Genomic DNA, 25,302 nt, shown 5'->3' on the forward strand with positions numbered 1-25,302 from the left:
CAATCGGAACTCGAGGCGGGGCTGTTGGGTCTTCCGGGAGCGCGCATGCGCGGGGGGCCACAGGCTCCCTGGCTGGCGACAGCTAAAGTGGCTGTTGGGTGTCCGCAGGCTTCTGCCTGGCCGCCGCCGCCTATAAGCTACCAGGAGGAGCTTTACGACTTCCCGGCCTGCGGGAAGTGGCGGGCACGATCGCAAGGTAGCGCAGAAGCTTCTCAATGGCCAGCGCCAGCTGCAGCCCCTGCGGCGCACTCGCCTCACCTGAGCCTGGGTACGTGCGCCCCACAACACCTTCCCCAGCCAGGGCCCGGGGACCCCGGGAGCGTCCCCCGCCACCTGGCGCCGGTCATCCTGGGCAGGGTGGGACCCCACTGAGGCCGCCACGCATTAGGGAGCTGCACTCCCGAGTTTGACGGCCAGTTGTAATAGCATTAAGTCTTTGAAATTTTGTAGCGGGGTAGAAGGGGCTAGGAAAGGAAGAAAACATCTTTTTAAAAATATAAGCGATCGGCCGGGCGCGGTGGCTCACGCCTGTAATCCCAACACTTTGGGAGGCCGAGGCAGGTGGATCACGAGGTCAGGAGTTCAAGACCAGCCTGGCCAGCATGGTGAAACCCTGTCTCTACTAAAAATACAAAAATTAACCGGGCGTGGTGGCGGGCGCCTGTAATCCCAGCAACTCGGGAGGCTGAGGCAGAGAACTGTTTGAACCCAGAAGGCGGAGGTTGCAGTGAGCCGAGATCGCGTCACTGCACTCCAGCCTGGGCGACAGAGCGAGACTCCGTCTGAACAAACAAATATGTGTATGTATATAAGTGATCGAACCCGGGAGGTTGAGTTTACAGTAAGCCGAGATTGCGCCACTGCACTCCAGCCTGTGTGACAGAGTGAGACAATGTCTCTAAAAAATTATATGCAAGTGAGAGCTTTTTTTCCAGCGCTCATGCTCAGACTGAAGAAAGTAATTGGGCCGGGGCGTTAGCTCATGTCCATAATCCCAGCACTTTGGGAGGCCGAGGCAGGCGGATCGCTTGAGCTCGGGAGTTCCAGACTAGCTTGGGCAACATGGTGAAACCCTGTCTCTATAAAAATACAGAAAATTAGTTGGGCATGGTGGCATGCGCTTGTAGTCCCCGCTACTTGAGCGGCTGAAGCCGAAGGATCGACCTCCTGGGCTCAGGCAATCCATTTCAGCCTCCCAAATTGCTGGGATTACAGGAATGAGCCATCGTGCCTGGCCTTACACTATATTTTAATGCTTTTTTTGAAAATGGAAACTTTTACAGGCAATTCACTTTCTTCAAACTAATGATAAGGAAATGATGCTGTTCTGTTCTGTTTTGTTTTTTGGTTTTGTCTGTTTCTTTTTTTTTCTTTATCGAGACAGGGTCTTGCTCTGTTGCCCAGGCTGGAGTGAGGCGGTGAAATCATGGCTCACTGCAGCCTTGACCTCCGGGCTCAAGGAATCGTTCCCGGTCAGCCTCCCCAGTAGCTAGGACTACAGGTGCATACTACCATGCTTGGCTAATTCTTTTTTTGAAATGGAGTCTCACTCTGTCTCCCAGGCTGGAGTGCAGTGGTGCAATCTCAGCTCACTGCAGGCTGGTCTCAAACTCTGACTTCAGATGGTCCACCCACCTCAGCATCCCAAAGTGCTGGGATTACAGGTGTGATCCACCACGCCCAATGATTTTGCTCATTTTAGATACTACAACTTTTTAGTTTAATTTTTTTTTTCCTGAGATAGAATCTCACTTTGTCGCCAGGCTGGAGTGCAGTGGCGTGATCTCAGCTCACTGCAGCCTCCACCTCCTGGGTTCAAGCGATTCTCCTGCCTCAGTCTCCCGAGTAGCTGAGACTACAGGTGCTTGCCACCACGCCCAGGAGTTCAAGACTGAGCCCAGGAGTTCAAGCCTGCAGTGAGCCATGATCGTGCCACTGCACTCCAGCCTGGGCAACAAGCAAGACCCTGTCTCCACAAATAAGTAAATAAACATCCTATCTGTACCAGGGTACAGGCAGGCGCTATTATTCCCACTTTTCATCCTCAACTCTGAGTTGAGTCATACATCAACTCTGATGACCTTTGTTTCCACTCCCCTTAAGCCATTCACAGGAACAGCTACTTTACATAGAAAAGTCAATCTTGGAGGGTTGAGTAATTTGCCCAATCACTGTAAAAGGTAGAGCTTCAATTATCACCCAGGCCCATCTGTTGCTGGTATTCCCTCTCCACCCCTCCGTGTGGCTTCCCTTTATTTATTTATTTTAATTTTTTTTGAGATGGAGTTGCACTTTTGTTGCCCAGGCTGGAGTGCAATGGCATGATCTCGGCTCACTGCAACCTCCACCTCCCAGGTTCAAGCAATTCTTCTGCCTCAGGCTCCCAAGTAGCTGGGATTACAGGTGCCTGCCACCAAGCCCAGCTAATTTTTTGTACTTTTAGTAGAGATGGGGTTTCACCATGTTGACCAGGCTGGTCTTGGACTCCTGACCTCAGGTGACCCACCCTCCTCAGCCTCCCAAAGTGCTGAGATTACAGGCGTGAGTCATGGTGCCTGGCCTGGCTTTCCTTTAATAAATCACGACTCAATTTGATGTGGATGCTCTGTTCATTCCCAGAATATAATGAATGGATTATATATATATTTTTTCTTTTTGAGACAGAGTCTTGCTTTGTCTCGCAGGCTGGAGTGCAGTGGCGCGATCTCAGCTCATTGCAGCCTCTGCCTCCCAGGTTCCAGCAATTCTCCTGCCTCAGTCTCCTGGGTAGCTGGGATTACGGGCACTCACCACCACGCCCAGCTAATTTTTTTTTTTTTTTTTTTTTTTTTTTTAGTAGATTTCACCGTGTCGTCCAGGCTGGTCTCAAACTCCTGACCTCAGGTGATCTGCCCGACTTGGCCTCGCAAAGTGCTGGGATTATAGGCATGACCCACCGCCCCCAGCCTCAACATCAAATAGATTTAAAAGTTGGTAACAGCCAGGCGCAGTGGCTCACACCTGTAATCCCAGCACTTTGGGAGGCCGAGGTGGGCAGATCACCTGAGGTCAGGAGTTCAAGACCAGCCTGGCCAACATGGTGAAACCCCGTCTCTAATAAAAATAAAAAATAAAAAAAACAATTAGCTGGGTATGGTGGCACGTGCCTGTAATCCCAGCTACGCAGGAGGCTGAGGCACGAGAATCACTAGAACCTAGGAGGTGGAGGTTGCAGTAAGCCAAGTTCGTGCCACTACCCTCCAGCCTGGGCAACAGAGTAAGACTCCATCTAAAAAAAAAAAAAAATGAAGAAGAAGAAATTAGTGTAGTGTGGGAAGTGAAAAAAAAAAAAAAGAAAAGGAAAAGAAAAATGATTGAATTCATGAATACACTCTTATGTGGCCTGCACCGACTTTGACACAAATTAGATTGGCTTAGTAGGCAAGGGTGGGATCTTTTCATAATTTTATTTGATGTCTAAAATACATTTATCTTTTTTTCTTATAGGAGGAAAATTCTTCCAAGGATGATCTCCCACTCAGAGCTGAGGAAGCTTTTCTACTCAGCAGATGCTGTGTGTTTTGATGTTGACAGCACGGTCATCAGTGAAGAAGGAATCGGTGAGCTAGCCAAAATCTGTGGTGTAGAGGACGCGGTGTCAGAAATGTAGGGATAGCATTTATTCACCTTATGAAATGATGAAGAATTTCTTTTTTTTTTTTTTGAGACAGAGTCTCACTCTATTGCCCAGACTGGAGTGCAGTGGCACAATCTTGGCTCACTGCAACCTCCACCTCCCAGGTTCAAGCAATTATCCTGCCTCAGCCTCCTGAGTAGCTGGGATTACAGGTGTGTGCAACCACATCCGGCTAATTTTTTTATTTTTAGTAGAGATGGAGTTTCACCATGTTGGTCAGGCTGGTCTCAAACTCCTGACCTCGTGATCCACCCGCCTCAGCCTCCCAAAGTGCTGGGATTACAGGCATGAGCCACCATGCCCGGCCATGAAATGATAAAGAATTTCTAAAGAGTGGCTGTTTTGGATGAAGTGCTGGACCCTGGCTATGGAACATGAGCACTAGGCTTTTTCTTTCACCCCTTAGAGTTGAATTTGATATATTCATTCATTTATATAAATATTTATGGCAAAAAAATATGGATAAGACATGTTCTTAGCTTGATTAGGGGAATGATGACCATCACTAACCAAAGAAGATGGCCTAGGGGGCAGGGCTCAAGTGTCCAGTGGCTTTGTGTCATGGTTGAAAGTGTGGCCTTAGTGGTTCCCTGGAAAGGTTCAGAGTCTCTTGGTGGATCCTGGGTCAGAGCCCCTCTCTCCCTCCCTCCCTCCTGCCCTCCCACCTCCTGCCCTGCAGCTGGGCACCACCCTCTGCAGCCCCAGTCCCCCAGTCATGCACCATGTCATTTTCTTTTTTTTTTTTTTCAGGACGGAGTCTCGCTCTGTCACCAGGCTGGAGTGCAATGGTGCAATCTCGGCTCACTGCAACCTCCGCCTCCTGGGTTCAAGCAATTCTCCTGCCTCCACCTCCTGAGTAGCTGAAACTATAGGCACGCACCACCACACCCGGCTTATTTTTGTATTTTTAGTAGAGATGGTGTTTCACCATGTTGGCCAGCCTGGTCTTGAACTCCTGACCTCGTGATCTGCCCACCTCGGCCTCCCAAAGTGCTGGGATTACAGGCATGAGCCACCACACCTGGCCACCATTTTATTTTCAACTCCCTTTCATGGAAGAACGTTTAGCCTTTGGTCTCTTTCTTGATTTATGACAGCTTGCGGCTTTCAAGAAAACTACCTATGAATAGGCTGTGTAACTTTTATTTATTTATTTTTTTTTTTGAGATGAAGTCTCTGTCTTCTAGGCTGGGGTGCAGTGGCATGATCTCGGCTCACTGCAACCTCCCCCTCCCAGGTTCCAGCAATTCTCCTGCCTCAGCTTCCCAAGTAGCTGGGATTACAGGCACGCACCACCACACCTGGCTAATTTTTGCATTTTTTTTTATTAGAGATGGGGTTTTGTCATGTTGGCCAGGCTGGTCTCGAACTCCTGGCTTCAGATGAGCTGCCCACCTCAGCTTCCCAAAGTTTTGGCATTATAGGCATGAGTCACTGCACCCAGCTTGTTAATGTTATTTTCAAGCACACCTTCAAAAGTTTATTCCAAGGCCTTGCTCTCATAGCAGCAAAGCCTGTCTGTTGCATAGTGGGGCTCTTGTTAGCATCTTCCTTTTGGTGGATGTTGTGTAGACCCGGGGCAGTAAGGCATGTTAACCTCGAGGACATTGGACCTGGCTGGCCTGACTGTTGGGTCTCCCTCCTAGGACATGGCGAGCCATGGGTGGGGCAGTGTCTTTCAAAGTTGCTCTCACGGAGCACTTAGCCCCAATCCAGCCCTCCAGGGAGCAGGTGCAGAGACTCATAGCAGAGGACCCCCCACACCTGACCCCCAGCATAAGTAAGAGGAGCTGCTGCTCCAGGTGTATTTCAGCACCAGTGTTGGGGGGCATGTCCTCCTGAGAGCATCTAACGATTGCTTTAGAGAGCCCTCTGGGTGGTTTATTTATTTTCATTTTTATTTTTTAATTTTATTATTTTAAAAATATTTATTTATTTATTTATTTATTTATTTATTTATTTATTGAGGCAGAGTCTCGCTCTGTTGCCCAGACTGGAGTGCAATGCTACGATCTTGGCTCACTGCAACTTCTGCCTCCCGGGTTCAAGTGATTCTCCTGCCTCAGCCTCCTGAGTAGTTGGGATTTCAGGCACCCACCATGCCAGGCTAGTTTTTGTATTTTTAGTAGAGACAGGATTTCACCATGTTGGTTAGGCTGGTCTCGAACTCCAGACCTCAGGTGGTCTGCCCGCCTCAGACTCCCAAAGTGCTGGGATCACAGGCGTGAGCCACTGCGCCCGGCAAAATTTTATTTATTTTTTTTTTTTTTGAGACAAAGTCTCACTCTGTCGCCCAGGCTGGAGTGCAGTGGTGCAATCTCCACTCACTGCAACTTTTGCCTCCCAGGTTCACACGATTCTCCTGCCTCAGCCTCAGGAGTAGCTGGGATTACAGGCGCCTGCCACCACACCTGGCTAATTTTTGTATTTTTAGTAGAGATGGGTTTCGCCATGTTGGCCAGGCTGGTCTCGAACTCTTCATCTCAAGTGATCCACCTGCCTCGGCCTCCCAACATGCTGAGATTACAGGTGTGAGTCACCGCACCTGGCCTATTATTATTTTTTTTAGATTCAGAGTCTCATTCTGTTGCCCAGGTTGGAGTACAGTGGTATAATCATGGCCCACTGCAGCCTCGAACTCCTGGGGTCAAGTAGCCCTCCCACCTTAGCCTCCTTAGTAGTAGGGACTGCAGGTGCATGCCACCATGCCCAGCTAATTAAAGAATTTTTTTTTTTTTTCTGAAAGTCTTGCTTTGTCACCCAGGCTGGAGTGCAGTGGCATGAACACAGCTCGCTGCAGCATCAATCTTCTGGGCTCAAGGGATCCTCCTGCCTCTGCTTCCAAAGTAGCTGGGACTACAGACATAGGCCACCATGCCATTTTTTTTTTTTTTTTTTTTTTTGAGACGGAGTCTTGCTCTGTTGCCCAGGCTGGAGTGCAGTGGCGCCATCTTGGCTCACTGCAAGCTCCACCTCCTGGGTTCACGCCATTCTCTTCCCTCAGCCTCCCGAGTAGCTGGGACTACAGGCGCCTGCCACCACAGCTGACTAATTTTTTGTATTTTTAGTAGAGACGGGGTTTCACCATGTTAGCCAGGATGGTCTCAATCTCCTGACCTTGTGATCCACCTGCCTTAGCCTCTCAAAGTGCTGGGATTACAGGCGTGAGTCACCGCGCACGGCCCGCCGTGCCTAATTTAAAAAAAAAAATTTTTTTTATAGACACAGCATCTCACTACGTTGCCCAGGCTGGTCTTGAACTTGTGGGCTTAAGTGACCAATTTTCACAACTCAGCCTCCCAAAGTGTTGGAATTATAGGTTTGAGCCACTATACCCAGCCTTTAAGAATCTTCTTGTAGAGATGGAATCTTGCTGTGTTGCCCAGGCTGTTCTCAAGCTCCTGGCCTCAAGTGATTTTCTACCTTGGCCTCCCAAAGTGCTGGAATTAAAGGCATGGGCTGTGTGGTTCTTTTGGCACTTACACGTGGTCTTGTCTGGCCGGTTGTCTGGTCCTGTCTGTTTCTGCCTTTCCTCTTTCTCCAGGGAAAACCTAAGCTTTCCTTGTTTGTCCTCATCTTGTGTTTTTCTGGGTCCATGGGCAGAGTAGAGTTCTAGAACGGTTTCCTAAAGCAGCCAAGCCCTACCCATTGATTTCTAAGTACATTTAGAAAAACACATATAAGGCTGGGCATGGTGGCTCACGCCTGTAGTCCCAGCACTTTGGGAGGCCAAAGTGGATGGATCACCAGGTCAGGAGTTCGAGACCAGCCTAACCAACATGATGAAACCTTGTCTCTACTAAAAATACAAAAATTAAGCCGGGCACGGTAGCTCACGTCTGTAATCCCAGCACTTTGGGAGGCCAAGATGGGTGGTATCACCTGAGGTCAGGAGTTCGAGACCAGCCTGGCCAACATGGTGAAACCCAGTCTCTACTAAAAATACAAAAAAAGTAGCTGGGCGTGGTGATAGGCACCTGTAATCCCAGCTACCCAGGAGGCTGAGGGAGGAAAATCACTGGAACCCGGGAGGCAGAGGTTGCTGTGAGCCGAGATCATGCCAGTGCACTCCAGCTAGGGCAACAGAGCAAGATTCCATCTCAAAAAAAAAAAAAAATCAGCCGGGCATTGTGGCACCGGCCTGTAATACTCAGGAGGCTGAGGCAGGAGAATCGCTTGAATCCGGGAGGTGGAGGTTGCAGTGAGCCAAGATCGCAGCCTTGCACTCCAGCCTGGGTGACAAGAGTGAAACTCTGTCTCAAAAAATAAAGAGAAAAACATATAGAAAACATTAACATCCCAGGCAGTATACCTTGTCAAACATACCTCAGGCAAATGCATTCAGGAGAAGAAAATACATCTTATTTCCCTCTTCATGTTTCGTTTTTTTTTTTTTTCTTTTGTATTACTCAGTGTTGGGTATTTTGTATTTTATTTTGCAGGGAGCTGGTAAGTCGCCTACAGGAGCGAAATGTTCAGGTTTTCCTAATATCTGGTGGCTTTAGGAGTATTGTAGAGCATGTTGCTTCAAAGCTCAATATCCCAGCAACCAATGTATTTGCCAGTAGGCTGAAATTCTACTTTAATGGTAAGATGTTAACGGTAACATGTTCCCTTTCTTAGCAGTTCCATTATTCGGTATTCTGGGTAATGTCTTTTGGAATGCAACTTGAACAGTCACATCAGAGTTAAATATTGAGATGAATGGTTCTCTTAATTGATGTCTTTTGCCCTTTGGTACACTTTGCTCAGCAAAACAGACTTAGATCATCACCTGTCTTAGCTTTATTATCTATAACATCACCTGTCTGTACATAAATGTCTGCACTTCATGAAACATTAATTCCTACATAGCCCCTATGACTTACTTTGCTATGTGTTGTATTTCAATTTTATGGGAGCTTCTATGCATTTGAAGCAATTTAGACTCAAGAAGGAGACTTTTGGCTGGGCACGGTGGCTCACGCCTGTAATCCCAGCACTTTGGGAGCCTGAGGCAGGAGGATCACTTGAGGTCAGGAGTTCGAGACCACCCTGGCCAACGTGGTGAAGCCCCAACTCTGCTAAAAAAAAAAAAAAAAAAAAAAATAGGAAAATTAGCTGGGCATGGTGGCACATGCCTGTAGTCCCAGCTACTTGGGAGGCTGAGGCAGGAGAATCACTTGAAGCTGGGAGGCGGAGGTTGCAGTGCGCCGAGATCGCGCCACTGCACTTACAGCCTGGGTGACAGAGCGATACTCTGTCTTTAAAAAAAAAAGACAGAGACTTTAGAAGGGAGACTTTTGTTAACAGATTACTGAACTACAGCTGCCCTTGGGGAAGCCTCCTATCCCCTCTCTGGTCCATAGCGGTGCCACAGCTGTTATATTATCTCAGATCTCTAGTTATATCAAGGAGTGACCGAGAGTGATATTCTTTTTTTTTTTTTTTTTTTTTTGAGACAGGGTCTCACTCTGTTGCTCCTGCTGGAGTGCAGTGCCTCCTCGATCTCGGCTCACTGCAACCTCTGCCGCCTGGGTTCAAGTGATTCTCCTGCCTCAGCCTCCCAAGTAGCTGGGATTACAGGTGCCCATCACCACGCCTGGCTAATTTTTGTACAGTGCCCAACCGTACTTTTGTTTTAGACAGCTGATTTGTCCTATAATCCCAGCACTTTGGGAGGCTGAGGTAGGAAGATCGCTTGAGCACAGGAGTTTGAGACCAGCCTGGGCAACATAGTAAGACCCCATCTCTACAAAATAAATAAATAAAATAAAATAAAAACAGCTGATTTAGAACTATATAAGATTTAAAACAGGAGTTAAACAAAAACAACTCTCATTACAAGATAAAAACAAAATAATAAAAACAAATTCAATCTTGTTATGTCAACTGACTTTGTGCAAACCCAAGAAAAGTTATGAATAAGGAACTAAAAACCTTTTAAAACTTTTAACAATGCCTTATCCCTGTAGCATGGGCACCACCTTTTAGCCTAGGTGTGTGCTCAATAAGAGTTGATTTCATTTCCCCAAATAATACCATCAACAACTCATAACCGAGATTTTAACATCATTTTATACTTTATATACTAGTTCCTCATATGTTACCTCATTTAATCCTCATAACAGCCCTGTGAAGTCAAATATTATGTTTGGTTTTGGTTTTTTTAGAAAGAGTCTCACTCTGTCACCCAGGCTGGAGTTCAGTTGTGTGATCGTAGCTTATCACAGCCCTGAACTTCTGGGCTCAAACGATCCTCCCACCTCAGCCTCCTGGGTAGCTGGGATTACAGGTATGTGCCACTGCATCCCACACCACCACAGCATTTTATTCCTCTGAACTAACGTCATTTTCTGAGACTAGCAGAGGTTTTATTTACTTTTTTATTTTTATTTTTTTTTGAGACGGAGTCTCGCTCTGTCACCCAGGCTGGAGTGCAGTGGCGTGATCTTGGCTCACTGCACCCTCCGCTTCCCAGGTTCAAGCGATTCTTCTGCCTCCGCCTCTCAAGTAGCTAGGACTACAAGTGCACGCCACCACGCCTGGCATGGTATTTTTGTATTTTTAGTAGAGACGGGGTTTCACCATATTGGCCAGGCTGGTCTCGAACTCCTGACCTTGTGATCTGCCCGCCGTGGCCTCCCAAAGTGCTGGGATTACAGGCATGAGCCACCATGCCCAGCCCTGGTTTTATTTATTTTTTGAGACGGAGTCTCGCTCTGTCACCCAGGCTGGAGTGCAGTGGCGCGGTCTCAGCTCACTGCAGCCTCGACCTCCCGGACTCAAGCGATGTTCCCATCTCAGCCTCCTGAGTAGCTGGTGAAAAGAGCTGGGCACATTCCTCAGCCCCGGGCTCAAAACAAACAAGCCCAGTACAAACACATCCTATCCTCCTATCCTACCACATCTCACCATATATCTCTTAAACTTCCCCCGGGCTCAAAACAAACAAGCCCAGTACAAACACCACCAGGAAAGTCTCCGATAAGAGGACAGATGAGGGGACAGCTGTTCAAAGTTTTACTGAAAGAGCGGGAACCAAAAGAATTCCTTTGTTCCCCTGTAACTTTCAGGCTATAAAAAAAGCAAACACTTGCATTGTTCAGGGCCCTCTTGTATGCGGTGGAATGGAAGGACCAGGTTCGAACTTGTAGTAAAGATCCTTGCCGCTTGGCTTTGACTCTGGACTCTGGTGGTCTTCTTTGAAGAACAAACGGTCTAGGCATAACATCTGGGGGCTCGTCCGGGATTCCCCAAGCCCACCAGACCCCTGGTCAATGGATCTGCTAGGATCGATCTACTGATAGGTGAGCTGGCTCGTCTCCGTTTGTCTGTTTGTGTCTGTTCTGAATCTGAATCTGTGACTCGCGAGGTCTGAAACTGGAGCTGGCACAGTCCTGGCGGACGCGCTATAGGACAGCCAGTGGAGACCAGTAGGAGACGTCCCCTGGCTCTCATCTGATCTATATTGCGATCTGAGCTGCCCCGGTTTGGCGGGCAGCAGCCGTATCTGAGCTGCCCGGTTGATCGGGCAGCATCTGTCTCTGATCTGAGCTGCCCCGGTTTGGCAGGCAGCAGCCGTATCTGAGCTGCCCGGTTGATCGGGCAGCATCTGTCTCTGATCTGAGCTGCCCCGGTTTGGCAGGCAGCAGCCGTATCTGAGCTGCCCGGTTGGGCGGGCAGCATCTGTCTCTGATCTGAGCAGCCCCGGTTTGGCGGGCAGCAGCCGTATCTGAGCTGCCCGGTTGGGCGGGCAGCAGCTGTCTCTGATCTGAGCTGCCCCGGTTTGGCGGGCAGCATCTGTCTCTGATCTGAGCTGCCCCGGTTTGGCGGGCAGCAGCCGTATCTGAGCTGCCCAGTTAGGCGGGCAGCAGCTGTCTCTGATCTGAGCTGCCCCGGTTTGGCGGGCAGCATCTGTCTCTGATATGAGCTGCCCCGGTTTGGCAGGCAGCAGCCGTATCTGAGCTGCCCGGTTAGGTGGGCAGCAGCTGTCTCTAATCTAGGCTGCCCCAGCGCGACCGCGATCCAGGCAGCTAACTCTGACCCGGGCTTCCGGTGCGCGCTTGCGATCTGAACTGCCCCGGTTTGGCGGGCAGCAGCTGTCTCTAATCTAGGCTGCCCCAGCGCGACCGCGATCCAGGCAGCTAACTCTGACCCGGGCTTCCGGTGCGCGCTTGCGATCTGAACTGCCCCGGTTTGGCGGGCAGCAGCTGTCTCTAATCTAGGCTGCCCCAGCGCGACCGCGATCCAGGCAGCTAACTCTGACCCGGGCTTCCGGTGCGCGCTTGCGATCTGAACTGCCCCGGTTTGGCGGGCAGCAGCTGTCTCTAGGCTGCCCCAGCGCGACCGCGATCCAGGCAGCTAACTCTGACCCAGGCTTCCGATGCGCGCTTGCGATCTGAACTGCCCCAGTTTGGCAGGCAGCAGCTGTCTCTAATCTAGGCTGCCCCAGCGCGACCGCGATCCAGGCAGCTAACTCTGACCCGGGCTTCCGGTGCGCGCTTGCGATCTGAACTGCCCCAGTTTGGCGGGCAGCAGCTGCCTCTGACCAAGGCTGCCAAAGTGCGCCTGCGATTAGATATCATTAATAAGTCAGATCAGATTTCCTTTACAAGGATTCAAACCCACATTCCTTTACAGGAAAAGACTACAAATTATTACAGGATAGGTAATACCCAGAGCACTCCTCTATCTCTCCTTACGAGTAATTTCAAAGAAGTTAGAGCAAGGGGCCATGATCTTGGTATAGAAATCAGGAAAAGAAAGCTAATTACTCTGTGTCGCTCCGAATGGCCTGCCTTTGATGTGGGGTGGCCGCCCGAAAGGACCTTCCGACTTGCTGTCATCACTAAGGTAAAGTCCAAGATTTTCCTACCTAGGCGTGCAGGCCACTTAGATCATATCCCATATATCCTCATATGGCAGGACCTTGTTGAGAACCCGCCTCCTTAGCTGTCCCCTTTCCAATTGGCCTCTGAACCCTGTAAGGCACTAGTTGCTCGACCACTAAAATCCAAGCAACCAACTGCCCCCCCCATCCTGTTTTACCTGACAGCGGGGCCCCACTGTTCACAGAACCCCCTCCGTACCCCTCCGGGCCCCAGGCCCCAGCCCCCCTGGCTGAGCTGCGGGAAGGAGCAGGCGGACGGGAGGCGGCCAGCACACACGGGCCCGCTGAAAAGGAAAGTAACTTTGAAAGGCTGGTGGGGAGGACGCGAAGGCGCACTTCGCGGACTAGCCCCCCTCAGCCGCCTGACTCCACGGTGGCTTTACCCCTTCGGGAAATAGGACCCCCGGATGACACAGGAATCCCCAGGCTCCAGTACTGGCCATTCTCCACCAGTGATCTGTATAACTGGAAAACTCAGAGTGCTCGGTTTTCAGACAACCCCAAAGATTTACTGGCTTTACTAGATAGTGTCATGTTCACCCACCAGCCCACTTGGGATGATTGTCAGCAGCTCCTCCGAATTTTGTTCACCACGGAAGAGCAAGAAAGAATACAGATAGAAGCTAGAAAGCTAGTCCCGGGAGACGACGGTCAACCGACTGCCAACCCCGACCTCATAAACGCAACCTTTCCTCTGACCAGGCCAGCGTAGGACTACAACACGGCAGAAGGTAGGGGACGGCTACACCTTTATCGCCAGACTCTAATGGCGGGTCTCCGGGCAGCTGCTCGCAAGCCCACTAATTTGGCTAAAGTATATTCTATTCTGCAAGGAAAGACAGAGAGCCCAGCTACGTACTTAGAAAGATTAATGGAAGCTTTTAGACAGTACACCCCCATAGATCCAGAGGCTCCAGGAAGTCAGGCAGCTGTTGTAATGTCTTTCGTAAATCAGGCAGCCCCAGATATTAAGAGAAAACTCCAGAAATTAGAAGACTTAGAAAGAAAGCGGATTCAAGACCTCCTTCAGATAGCCCAGCAGGTTTACAATAACAGAGATACTCCAGAGGAAAAGCAATTTAAGGCCACTGAAAAAAATGACCAAGGTCCTGGCAGCAGTGGTACAGAAAAAGCATCTACAGCCAGAGTACACCCAACCTAGGCGGCCCCCCCGGCATGATAATCTGAGCAAAGACCAATGTGCCTATTGTAAAAGGGCTGGCCACTAGGTAAGAGACTGCCCCAAAAAGAAACCACGAGGACAAGGACCCGGACCCCCTAAGTCTACACCCGTACTAGTCACTCAAGACGAAGACTAAAGAAGACGAGGTTCGGACCCCCTCCCCAAACCTAGAGTAACTTTGCAAGTGGAGGGGTCCCCAGTCCAGTTCTTGGTCGATATGGGAGCACAGCACTCGGTCTTAGTTAAAACTAATAGGAAATTATCCTCCAAATCCTCGTAGGTACAAGAGGCCACAGGAGTTAAGAAATACCCATAGACAACACAAAGAACAGTAAACCTCGGAGCCAAGAATGTAACCCATTCTTTCCTAGTCATCCCTGAAAGCCCCTGTCCCCTACTGAGGAGAGACCTGCTAACTAAAATAGGAGCACAGATCCATTTCCTCCCTGAGAGGCCCGTCGTGACCAACCCCCACAATAGAACCGTGTCCATCCTGACTAAAAACCTAGAAGATAAGTACCGGCTCCACCAGGAGAAAGCGGCCCCTGACCAAGACATAGCACCTTGGCTCCAGCAGTATCCAGAAGCGTAGGCGGAAACGGGGGGCTTAAGTCTAGCAAAACACCGTCCTGCCTTATTTATTGAACTTAAGCCTAGGACAGACCCTGTGCAGGTATGCCAATACCCGATGCCCCTAGAAGCCAAGAGAAGGATTGCCCCGCATATCCGCCGGCTCCTTGACCAAGAGGTCCTACGCCCATGTCACTCACCCTGGAATACTCCATTGTTGTCGGTACGAAAACCTAATAGTGAAGAATACAGACCTGTACAAGACTTAAAAGAAATCAACAAGAAAGTTGTAGACATACATCCAACTGTACCTAACCCGTATACCCTCCTAAGTACCTTAAACCCTAAACATCAATGGTACACTGTTTTAGATTTAAAAGATGCTTTCTTTAGTTTGCCTTTAGCCCCTCAGAGCCAAAAGCTCTTCGCCTTCGAGTAGAATGACCCTGATAAAGGCATAAGTGGCCAACTGACATGGACCAGGCGCCGCAAGGATTCAAAAACTCTCCTACCCTGCTTAAAAGAAGGCAGCGCTGGCTAACAGATGCCCGGAAACAAACTGTTCTGCAGATCCCCAGGCCACAATCCACCCGACAAATGAGAGAGTTCCTAAGGTCGGCAAGATTTTGCCGACTATGGATACCTAGGTTCGCAGAACTAGCTAAACCCTTGTATCAGGCAACACGGGGGCAACAGCCATTTAATTGGACAGACGAAGCCGAGTTGGCCTTCCAACAGATTAAAACCGCCCTACTCTCCGCGCCTGCACTAGGACTACCTGATGTTACCAAGCCCTTCCACTTATACGTGGATGAAAATAAAGGTGTCGCCAAGGCGGTAATAACTCAGAACTTAGGCCCCTGGCGGAGGCCAGTTGCCTACCTGTCAAAGAAGTTAGACCCAGTAGCTGCCGGGTGGCCCCCTTGTCTCCGAATGATTGCGGCCACGGCTCTGATGGTGCAAGATGCTGATAAACTTGTCATAGGGCAAGAATTGCGGGTCGTTACTCCACATGCCATCGAAGGTGTACTCAAACAGCCACCTAATCGATGGATGAGTAACGCCCGGCTCACCCACTACCAAGGACTACTACTAAATCCTCTCAGGATAATTTTCCTGCCCCCAACGACCTTAAACCCTGCCTCGCTGCTGCCCAACCCGGACCTGGACGCCCCACTCCATGACTGCACCGAGATACTAGCTCAGGTGCACGGAGTTCGAGAAGACCTGCAAGACCACCCACTTCCTGACGCTGACCTCGTCTAGTTCACTGATAAGAGCAGCTTCATGCATCAAGGCCAGAGGTACGCTGGGGCGGCAGTAACTTCAGAGACTGAGGTAATCTGGGCGGAACCCCTGCCCCCGGGGACATCGGCCCAGAAGGCCGAACTGATAGCGCTCACCCAAGCTCTTACCTTAAGGGCGGGGAAAAAGCTGACAGTATATACAGACAGCCGATATGCTTTTGCAACAGCGCATATACATGAGGCCATTTACAAGGAGCGAAGGTTACTGACGGCTGAAGGAAAAAAGATAAAAAACAAGAGATCCTAGCCCTGCTAACAGCCCTATGGAGGCCAGAAAAATTAGCCATTGTACATTGCCCAAGGCATCAGAAACTAACTACTCCAACTGCTCAAGGCAACTTTCTGGCAGACCAGACTGCAAGAAATATGGCGAAGGCTCCCAGCCAACTCCTTGCACTCCAGCTCCCTGACCCGGGCCCCCAGGACTTGCCATATTTCCCTGAATATTCAGAACAAGATCTCCAGTGGATTGACAAACTTCCCCTGAAACAAATCCAGAATAAGTGGTGGACTGATACTAATGACCAAACCATCCTACCAGAAAAATTAAGACAACAGGTGTTAGAACACATCCACCGAACCACCCACCTGGGGGCCCGGCGGATGATAGACCTGATCAGATGCTCCAAGCTCAATATCAGACATATAGCTGAGACGGCCAGCAGTATTGTGACAAGTTGCAAAGTCTGCCAGCTTAACAACGCATACCCCCAATCTCAAGCTGCAGCAGGAACAAGGCTCAGAGGAACCAGGCCCAGTATCTACTAAGAAGTAGATTTTACTGAAATAAAGCCAAGAAAGTACAGGTACCGGTACTTACTTGTCTTTGTAGATACTTTTTCAAGGTGGACTGAAGCATTCCCAACCAAAAGAGAAACTGCTCAGGTCGTAGCAAAGAAAATTCTGGAAGATATCCTTCCCAAGTATGGCTTCCCCATCCAGATAAGGTCAAATAGGCCCGCTTTCGTCGCTAAAGTAAGTCAAGACTTGGCTTCCATCCTTAAGGCAAATTAGAAACTACATTGCGCTTACAGGCCCCAGAGTTCAGGACAGGTAGAAAAGATGAATCGGACCTTAAAAGAGACCTTAACTAAATTGACTATAGAGACTGGCGCTAATTAGGTAGTCCTTCTTCCCTATGCTCTGTTCCAGGCCCATAATACCCCTTACAAACTAGGCCTCACCCCTTACGAAATCATGTATGGCAGACCTCCACCCCTGGTTCCTAGCTTAAAAGATGACCTGCTTAAGTCTGAAACAGAAAATGTCTCTGAATTCTTATTTTCCTTACAAGCCTTACAGAAAATTCACCAAGAAATCTGGCCCAAGCTGAGAGAGCTATATGAGACCAGTCCCCCACCGACACCCCATCCGTACCAGCCAGGAGACTGAGTCCTGGTTAAGCGACACCGACAAGAGACCTTAGAGCCCAGGTGGAAAGGACCACTCCAAGTACTCCTGACCACACCCACCGCCCTGAAAGTAGAAGGCATTGCGTCGTGGATCCACTACACCCACGTCAAGCCAGTGGACCCAACCTCCGACCTTCTAAGGCCAATCATGGCGGCGGTGGCTGAAGCACCGGACACGTGGACTGTGGACAGAGCTAAGAACAACCCCTTAAAACTCACCCTGCGCCGGCAGCATAACTCACTGCAAACATGCAGTTAAGTAGTCTAACTCTAACATTAGTCGCCCTAGTGGCCGCTGAGGAAAACATAAAGCCAGCTCCTAATCCCTTTGTCTGGAGATTCTGGCTTTATGAAAACCAAACCCACCCTAGGCAACCTCCTAAGCACGGGAAATTAGTGGCCAGTGCAGATTGCCCCTCCTCAAGGTGCAATAGCCCAATTTTACTAAATTTTACCAATTTCCCAGTAGCCAAACCAGTGGCACCAATAATATGCTTCGAGTATGATCAGACTGAATACAATTGTAAGCACTATTGGTGGCACCAAAGTGCCGGCTGCCCTTATAACTATTGTAACATCCATAAATACCAATGGTAAGGTGGAGAAGAACAGATAGATCCCAGATGGCCCTTCCATCGCAGATGAGATAGAGACCTTTCATATACATGGATAGTTAAAGACCCCTGGAACTCCCGCTGGACCACGCCTCAACACAGGGCTGTATACTACTCCTCCGCCTCCACATGGCCTAGCAGTCACCTCTATCTGTGGCGGGGTCTAGTGCAGGTACGGCCCCTGGTCCATGGAAATATCCAGTGACAAGAAAACCACCTGACACAAGATTTACGTCCTTTTTCCTGGTTAAAATTATTGCAAGAAAGATTAGAACTTGCCAACCTTACAGGACTTCACAGCCTGTCTGGCTGCTTTCTATGTGCCACTCTAAGGCGTCCACCGCTAACCGCTGTCCCCCTGCCATGAAGATCATCCACCTCTGCCCAAGCTAACAACCACCAAAACCTCTCATATGCCCCTATCCCTAACGTGCCACTATACCTAAACCCCAGTCAAGAGAAGTTTCCCTAGTGTTTCTCAGGAACTAATTCCAGCCTCTGCAACATCACTGCAACGCCCCCTAACATCACCTTAAAGGCTCCGTCAGGCATATTCTTCTGGTGTAATAGAACATTATCTAAAAACCTATCAAGCCCCTCTGTTACCAACCTACTGTGTCTTCCTGTCACATTAGTTCCCCGGTTAACTCTACTTACTGCCGGTGAGTTCCTAAAGTATACCAGTAACTGGACTAGTGCTGTTATTCACCCAGACCCTAGACCAAGACCTGCACGAGCCATATTTCTCCCCCTCATTGCAGGAATCTCCCTCACCGCATCCTTCATGGCGGCCAGACTGGCTGGGGGAGCCCTAGGTCACACCCTTATAGAAAGTAACAAGCTGTACCAACAATTTGCCGTTGCTATAGAAGAGTCAGCTGAGTCCCTTGCCTCCCTCCAGCGGCAGCTCACGTCCCTAGCACAGGTAACCTTGCAGAACCGGAGGGCCTTAGACCTACTCACTGCTGAAAAAGGAGGAATGTGTATGTTTCTAAAAGAAGACTGTTGTTTCTACATAAATGAATCAGGACTCATAGAAGACCGAGTCCAACAGTTATGCAAGTTAAGCACAGAAGTAAGAACACGGCAGTTTGCTTCAGCTGCAGACCAATAGTGGAACTCATCTATGTTTTCTCTGTTAGCCCCCTTCCTTGGACCCCTGCTGAGTCTACTATTTCTGCTTACCGTAGGACCTTGTGTTGTTAACAGAATTTTGTGGTTCGTTAAAGAAAAGTTTAACACTGTACAACTCATAGTCCTCAGAGCCCAATACCAACCTGTAAACGCTGAAACAGAATCAGACTTATAAGACCCAAGATTGGCTCTAAAAAATACCTGAAAAGAAAGGGGGGGAATGAAAAGAGCCGGGCACATTCCTCAGCCCCGGGCTCAAAACAAACAAGCCCAGTACAAACACATCCCATCCTCCCATCCCACCACATATCACCATATATCTCTTAAACTTCCCCCGGGCTCAAAACAAACAAGCCCAGTACAAACACCACCAGGAAAGTCTCCGATAAGAGGACAGATGAGGGGACAGCCGTTCAAAGTTTTACTGAAAGAGCGGGAACCAAAAGAATTCCTTTGTTCCCCTGTAACTTTCAGGCTATAAAAAAGCAAACACTCGCATTGTTCAGGGCCCTCTTGTATGCGGTGGAATGGAAGGACCAGGTTCGAACTTGTAGTAAAGATCCTTGCCGCTTGGCTTTGACTCTGGACTCTGGTGGTCTTCTTTGAAGAACAAACGGTCTAGGCACATGCCACCACAACTATCTAATTTTGTTTATTTTTTGTAGAGATGAGGTCTCACTATGTTGCCCAGGCTAATTTTGAACTCCTGGCTCAAGTGATCCTCCTACCTTTGCCTGCCAGAGTGCTGGGATTATAGGTGTGAGCCAACATGCCCAGCTGGGGATTTTATTTCTAAGCATTTTAAAATCAATGCAGGAAACAAATGCTATATAGCAGGTGTCGTAATATCAAATGTGTCCATTTCACATAGGGCTTAGCCTTTATCATGTTATTCTAACATAAGAAAAACTACGCCAAAAATATAGTGTAGCCAGGTGCAGTGGCTCACACCTGTAATCCCAGCACTTTGAGAGGCTAAGGCGGGCGGATCACCTGAGGCCAGGAGTTTGAGACCTGCCTGGGCAACATGGTGAAACCTCATATCTACAAAAAATACAAAAAAATTAGCTGGAAGTGGTGATGGGTGCCTGTCATTGCAGCTACTTAGGAGGCTGAGGCATGAGAATCAGTCAAACCCAGGAGGTGGAGGTTGCAGTGAGCCAAGATCACGTCACTGTATTCCAGCCTGGGTAACAGAACAAGACTGCATCTCAAAACATATATGAAGTTTTTACCACCTAGTTTCCTGAGATCTAAAAATAGGGATTGTCTAAAAAATAAAAATAAAAAAATGATAGTCTTTATGAATGATGAATGAAAAAGAGTTAAAAGGAACCTTTTTGGCTGGATGCGAAGGTGACTCTTGCCTGTAATCCCAGCACTTTGGGAGGCAGAGACAGGAGGATCACCTGTGGTCAGGAGTTTGAGACCAGCCTGGCCAAAAAGGTTTGAGAACCTTTTTGGCTGGATGCGAAGGTGACTCTTGCCTGTAATCCCAGCACTTTGGGAGGCAGAGACAGGCAGATCACCTATGGTCAGGAGTTTGAGACCAAACTGGAGTTTGAGATCAGCCCCGTCTCTACTGAAAATACAAAAATTATCCGGGTGTGGTAGCGGGCGCCTGTAATCCCAGCTACTTGGGAGGCTGAGGCAGGAGAATCACTTGAACCCAGGAGGCAGGAGGTTGCAGTGAGCCGAGATCACGCCACTGCACTCCAGCCTGGGCATGATGGAGCAAGACTCCATCTCAAAAAAGAAAAAGGTTCTAGCCAGGCTGGTCTCAAACTCCCAACCTCAGGTAATCTGCCTGCCTTGGCCTCCCAAAGTGCTGGGATTACAGGCATGAGCCACCGTGGCCAGCTTTTGAATCTTTTCTTTTTTTGACAGAGTCTCACTCTGTCACCCAGGCTGGAGTGCAATGGTGCGATCTCAGCTCACTGCAACCTCCGCCTCCCAGGTTCAAGCAATTCTCTTGCCTCAGCCTCCCAAGTAGCTGGGATTACAGGTGCCTGCCACCACGCCCAGCTAATTTTTTGTATTTTTAGTAGAGATGGGGTTTTGCCATGTTGGCCAGGCTGGTCTCGAACTCCTGACCTCAGGTGATCCACCCACCTCAGCCTCCCAAAGTGCTAGGATTACAGGCATGAGCCACCACACTGGCTGCTTTTGAATTGTTAGCTTAGATAATTTATAACCAGTGTTGGGGTTGGCTAAGCAATGAACATTGGCCTAGCTTAATGAGAAATACATAAAAGTAAAATGAAGAGTTTTCTCAGAGCTCCCAATCTCATTTTCAAGAAATGACAAAATCAGCCAGGAGTGGTGGCTCACACCTGTGATCCCAGCACTTTCGGAGGCCGAGGTGGGAGGATTGCTTAAGCACAGAGGTTCAAGACCAGCTGAGCAACGTGGCAAAACTCTGTCTCTAAAAAATTATTCAGGGATTGTGGTGTGCACCTGTCATCCTGGCTACTCAGGAGGCTAAGGCAGGATGATCACCTGAGCCCAGAAGTTCAAGGCTGCAGTGAGCCATGACTGTACCACTGCACTCCAGCCTGGGTGACAGGGTGAGACCCTGTCTCATAAAACCAAAAAGGAATGACAAGATTGGTTGGGTGCAGTGGGACATACCTGTAATCCCAGCACTTTGGAAGCTGAGGCAGGAGGAGTTTGAGAGCAGCCTGGCAACATAGCAAGACCCTACAAAAAATTTAAAAAGTAGCCAGGTGAGGTGGGGCACACTTGTAGTCTCAGCTACTCGAGAGGCTGAGGCACGAGAATCACTTGAACCCAGGAGGCAGAGGTTGCAGTGAGCTGAGATTGTGCCACTGCACTCCAGCCTGGGTGACAGAGCGAGACTGTCTTTTTTTTTCTTTCTTTTTTTTTTTTTTTGTCTCGCTCTGATGGAGTCTCGCTCTGTCACCCAGACTGGAGTGCAGTGGGGCAATCTGTGTTCACTGCAAGCTCTGCCTCCTGGGTTCACGCCATTCTCCTGCCTCAGCCTCCCGAGTAGCTGGGACTACAGACGCCCGCCACCACGCCCGGCTAATTTTTTGTATTTTTAGTAGAGACGGGGTTTCACCATGTTAGTCAGGATGGTCTCAATCTCCTGACCTTGTGATCCACCCGCCTTGGCCTCCCAAAGTGCTGGGATTACATGCGTGAGCCACCGCACCTGGCCAAGACTGTCTTAAAAAAAAAAAAAAGTGAAAGGAAAAGACAAGTAACAGAATTTTGTACTTTCAAATGAGTATATGCAGTATTGTGTCTATATCCTGCCAGAAAAAAGGAAATACTATTTTGAAAAATCATGCACAAAAGGAGGGTATCAGTTAGTACAACTAATGAAATAATAATAACTATAAACAATTTTTATTTATTTATTTTTTTCTTGAGACAGGGTCTTACTCTGTCACCCGGGCTAGAGGGCAGTGGCACAATCACAGCTCACTGCAACCTCGAACTCCCAGGCTCAAATGATACTTCTGCCTCAGCGTCCTGAGTAGCTAGGACTATAGGCATGAGCCACTACCCCCAGATAATTTTTAATTTTTTTTATAGAGATGGGGTCTCACTATATTGCCCATGCTGGTCTCAAACTCTGGCCTCAAGCCATCCTCCCTCCTCAGCCTCCCAACGTGCTGGGATTAGAGGAATAAGCTACTGCGCATGGCCTATAAACAATTTTAACTATGAAAAAGTAGAGTGTTTCAATCAATCACATGAATCAATCAATCAAGAAAAAAAAAAGGTGTAGACTGGGGGCAGTGGCTCACACCTGTAATCCCAGCACTTTGGGAGGCCGAGGTGGGCAGATCACCTGAGCTCAGGAGTTCAGACCAGTCTAGTCAACATAGCGAAACCCCATCTCTACAAAAAACTACAAGAATTAGCTGGGTATGGTGGCATATGCCTGTAGTCCCAGCTACTTGGGAGGCTGAGGTGGGAGGATGGCTTGAGACTAGGAGGTGGAGGTTGCAGTGAGCCGAGATTGCACCACTGCACTCCAGCCTGGGTGACAGAGCCAGACCCTGTCTCAAAAAAAAAAACAAAAAAAACGTAGAGCACTGCCAACAGTTCTCCCTCATCCCAGAATAGAAAATCCCCCACCATTTCTTATGCACACACTGCGACTCTTGGCCTCCCAGGCAGGGCGGTGCCTGTTCTGGACCAGATCCCAGGTCCAAGGGGATTTCCTCTACACCACAGACTTCTCTTTGATCTTCCCTTCTTTGAAATTACAGGGCAGGGATGCGATTTCCATCCAGGTAGTTTTGTTTGTTTGTTTGTTTGTTGCGGTTTCGCTCTGTTGCCCAGGCTGGAGTGCAGTGACGCGATCTATACTCACTGCAACCTCCACCTCCCAGGTTCAAGTGATTCTCCTGCCTCAGCCTCCCGAGTAGCTGGGACTACAAGTGCATGCCACCGCACTCGGCTAATTTTTTTTGTATTTTTAGTAGAGACAGGGTTTCACCACGTTAACCAGGATGGTCTCGATCTCCTAACCTCGTGATCTGCCCGCCTCGGCCTCCCAAAGTGCTGGAATTACAGGCATCAGCCACCGTGCCCAGCCTAATTTTTGTATTTTTAGTAGATACAGGGTTTCACCATGTTGCCCAGGCTAGTCTTGAACTCCTGCGCTCAGGTGATTTGCCCACCTCGGCCTCCCAAAGTACTGGGATTACAGGCATGAGCCACCATGCCTGGCCTGCCATATAGTTTATTTATTATTTATTTTATTTTTTGAGACAGAGTCTCACTCTCTCACCCAGGCTGGAGTGCAGTGGCGTAATCACTGTTCACTGCAACCTCCACCTCCCGGTACAAGCAGTTCTGCTGCCTCAGCCTCCTGAGTAGCTGGGATTACAGGCACCTGCCACCACGCCCAGCTATTTTTTGTATTTTTAGTAGAGACAGGGTTTCACCATGTTGGCCAGGCTGGTCTCGATCTCTTGACCTCAGATGATCCTCCCGCCTCAGCCTCCCAAAGTACTGGGAATACAGGTGTGAGCCACCATGCTCAGCTCCTGCCATCTAGTTTAGAACTCAGACATTTACCTACTGATGTGATTTTTATTTTTGTCGGCATTTGTCTTGGTTATAAGAGGGCAGGGACCACATCTTACTCTCCAGAAGCCTCGACATTGTCCAGCTGAATGGGTCCCCAGCAGTGGTGCACGTACTGATGCAGGAGAGTGCAGTGAGGGATAGGAGGAAGCCAGGAGGCGAAGACAGGAGGAGGTAAGGAGGAAGGTGCTGTGTACTCAGCAAAGGCACCCTGGGGGAGGCCAGGCTTACCTCTCTTTGCAGGAATAGTTTATGTTTGAAACACTTGGCTGGGTGCAGTGGCTCACGCCTGTAATCCCAGCACTTTGGGAGCCCGAGGCGGGCGAATCACCTGAGGTCAGGAGTTTGAGACCAGCCTGGCCAACATGGTGAAACCCCATCTCTACTAAAAATACAAAAATTAGCCAGGTGTGGTGGCAGGCACCTGTAATCCCAGCTACTCGGGAGGCTGAGGCAGGAGAATCACTTGAACCCAGGAGGCGGAGGTTGCAGTGGGCAGAGATCACGCCATTGCACTGCAGCCTGGGCAACAGAGTGAGACTCCGTCTCAAAAAAAAAAAAAAAGTTTGAAACACTTACTGCTCTCTATTGCTCCTGCAACCTTTGTTTTCTGATTTTCTAAAAATCATTTCTCCGCCGGGTGCTGTGGCTCATACCTATAATCCCAGCACCTTGGGAGGCCGAAGTGGGCAAATCACCAGAGGTCAGGAGTTCAAGACCAGCCTGGCCCAACATAGTGAAACCCCATCTCTACTAAAAACACAAAAATTAGCCAGGCGTGATGGCAGGTGCCTGTAATCCCAGCTACTTGGGAGGCTGAGGCAGGAGAACCACTTGAACCCGGGAGGCGGAGGTTGCAGAGAGCAGAGATCACACCACTGCACTCCTGCCTGGGCAACAGAGCCTCCAAAAAAATAAATAAAAATAAAAATCATTTATCTCTCTTTTCTTACTTCTTAGGATGCTTTCATTGGATTTGGAGGAAATGTGATCAGGCAACAAGTCAAGGATAACGCCAAATGGTGTATCACTGATTTTGTAGAGCTGCTGGGAGAACCGGAAGAATAACATCCATTGTCATATGGCTCCAAACAACTTCAGATGAATTTTTACAAGTTACACAGATTGATACTGTTTGCTTACAATTGCCTATTACAACTTGATATAGAAAGTTGGTACAGATGATCTGCACTGTCAAGTAAACTACAGTTAGGACTCCTCAAAGATTGGTTTGTTTGTTTGTTTTTAACTGTAGTTCCAGTATTATATGATGACTATTGATTTCCTAGATAGTTTTGTAATCTGAATTCTTTATGTATATTCCTAGCTATATTTCATACAAAGTGTTTTAAGAGTGGAGAGTCAATTAAACACCTTTACTCTTAGGAATATAGATTCGGCAGCCTTCAATGAATATTGGTTTTTTTCCCTTTGGTATGTCAATAAAAGTTTATCCATGTGTCAGAA

The 25,302-nt window shown here is 48.8% G+C and overlaps 1 protein-coding gene across 1 annotated transcript; it reads left to right on the plus strand.

The window, feature by feature from the left end:
* On the plus strand, positions 1–25,302 carry LOC100993185 (putative phosphoserine phosphatase-like protein). The gene is made up of 4 exons (XM_063605746.1): positions 1–268; positions 3,487–3,599; positions 23,874–24,009; positions 24,796–25,302. The coding sequence occupies exons 1-4, from the start codon at positions 216–218 to the stop codon at positions 24,824–24,826; spliced, it is 333 nt and encodes a 110-aa protein (XP_063461816.1). The 5' UTR covers positions 1–215; the 3' UTR covers positions 24,827–25,302.

This window comes from Pan paniscus, chromosome 6 (assembly GCF_029289425.2).
Source record: "Pan paniscus chromosome 6, NHGRI_mPanPan1-v2.0_pri, whole genome shotgun sequence".
Classification (NCBI taxonomy): Eukaryota; Metazoa; Chordata; class Mammalia; order Primates; family Hominidae; genus Pan; species Pan paniscus.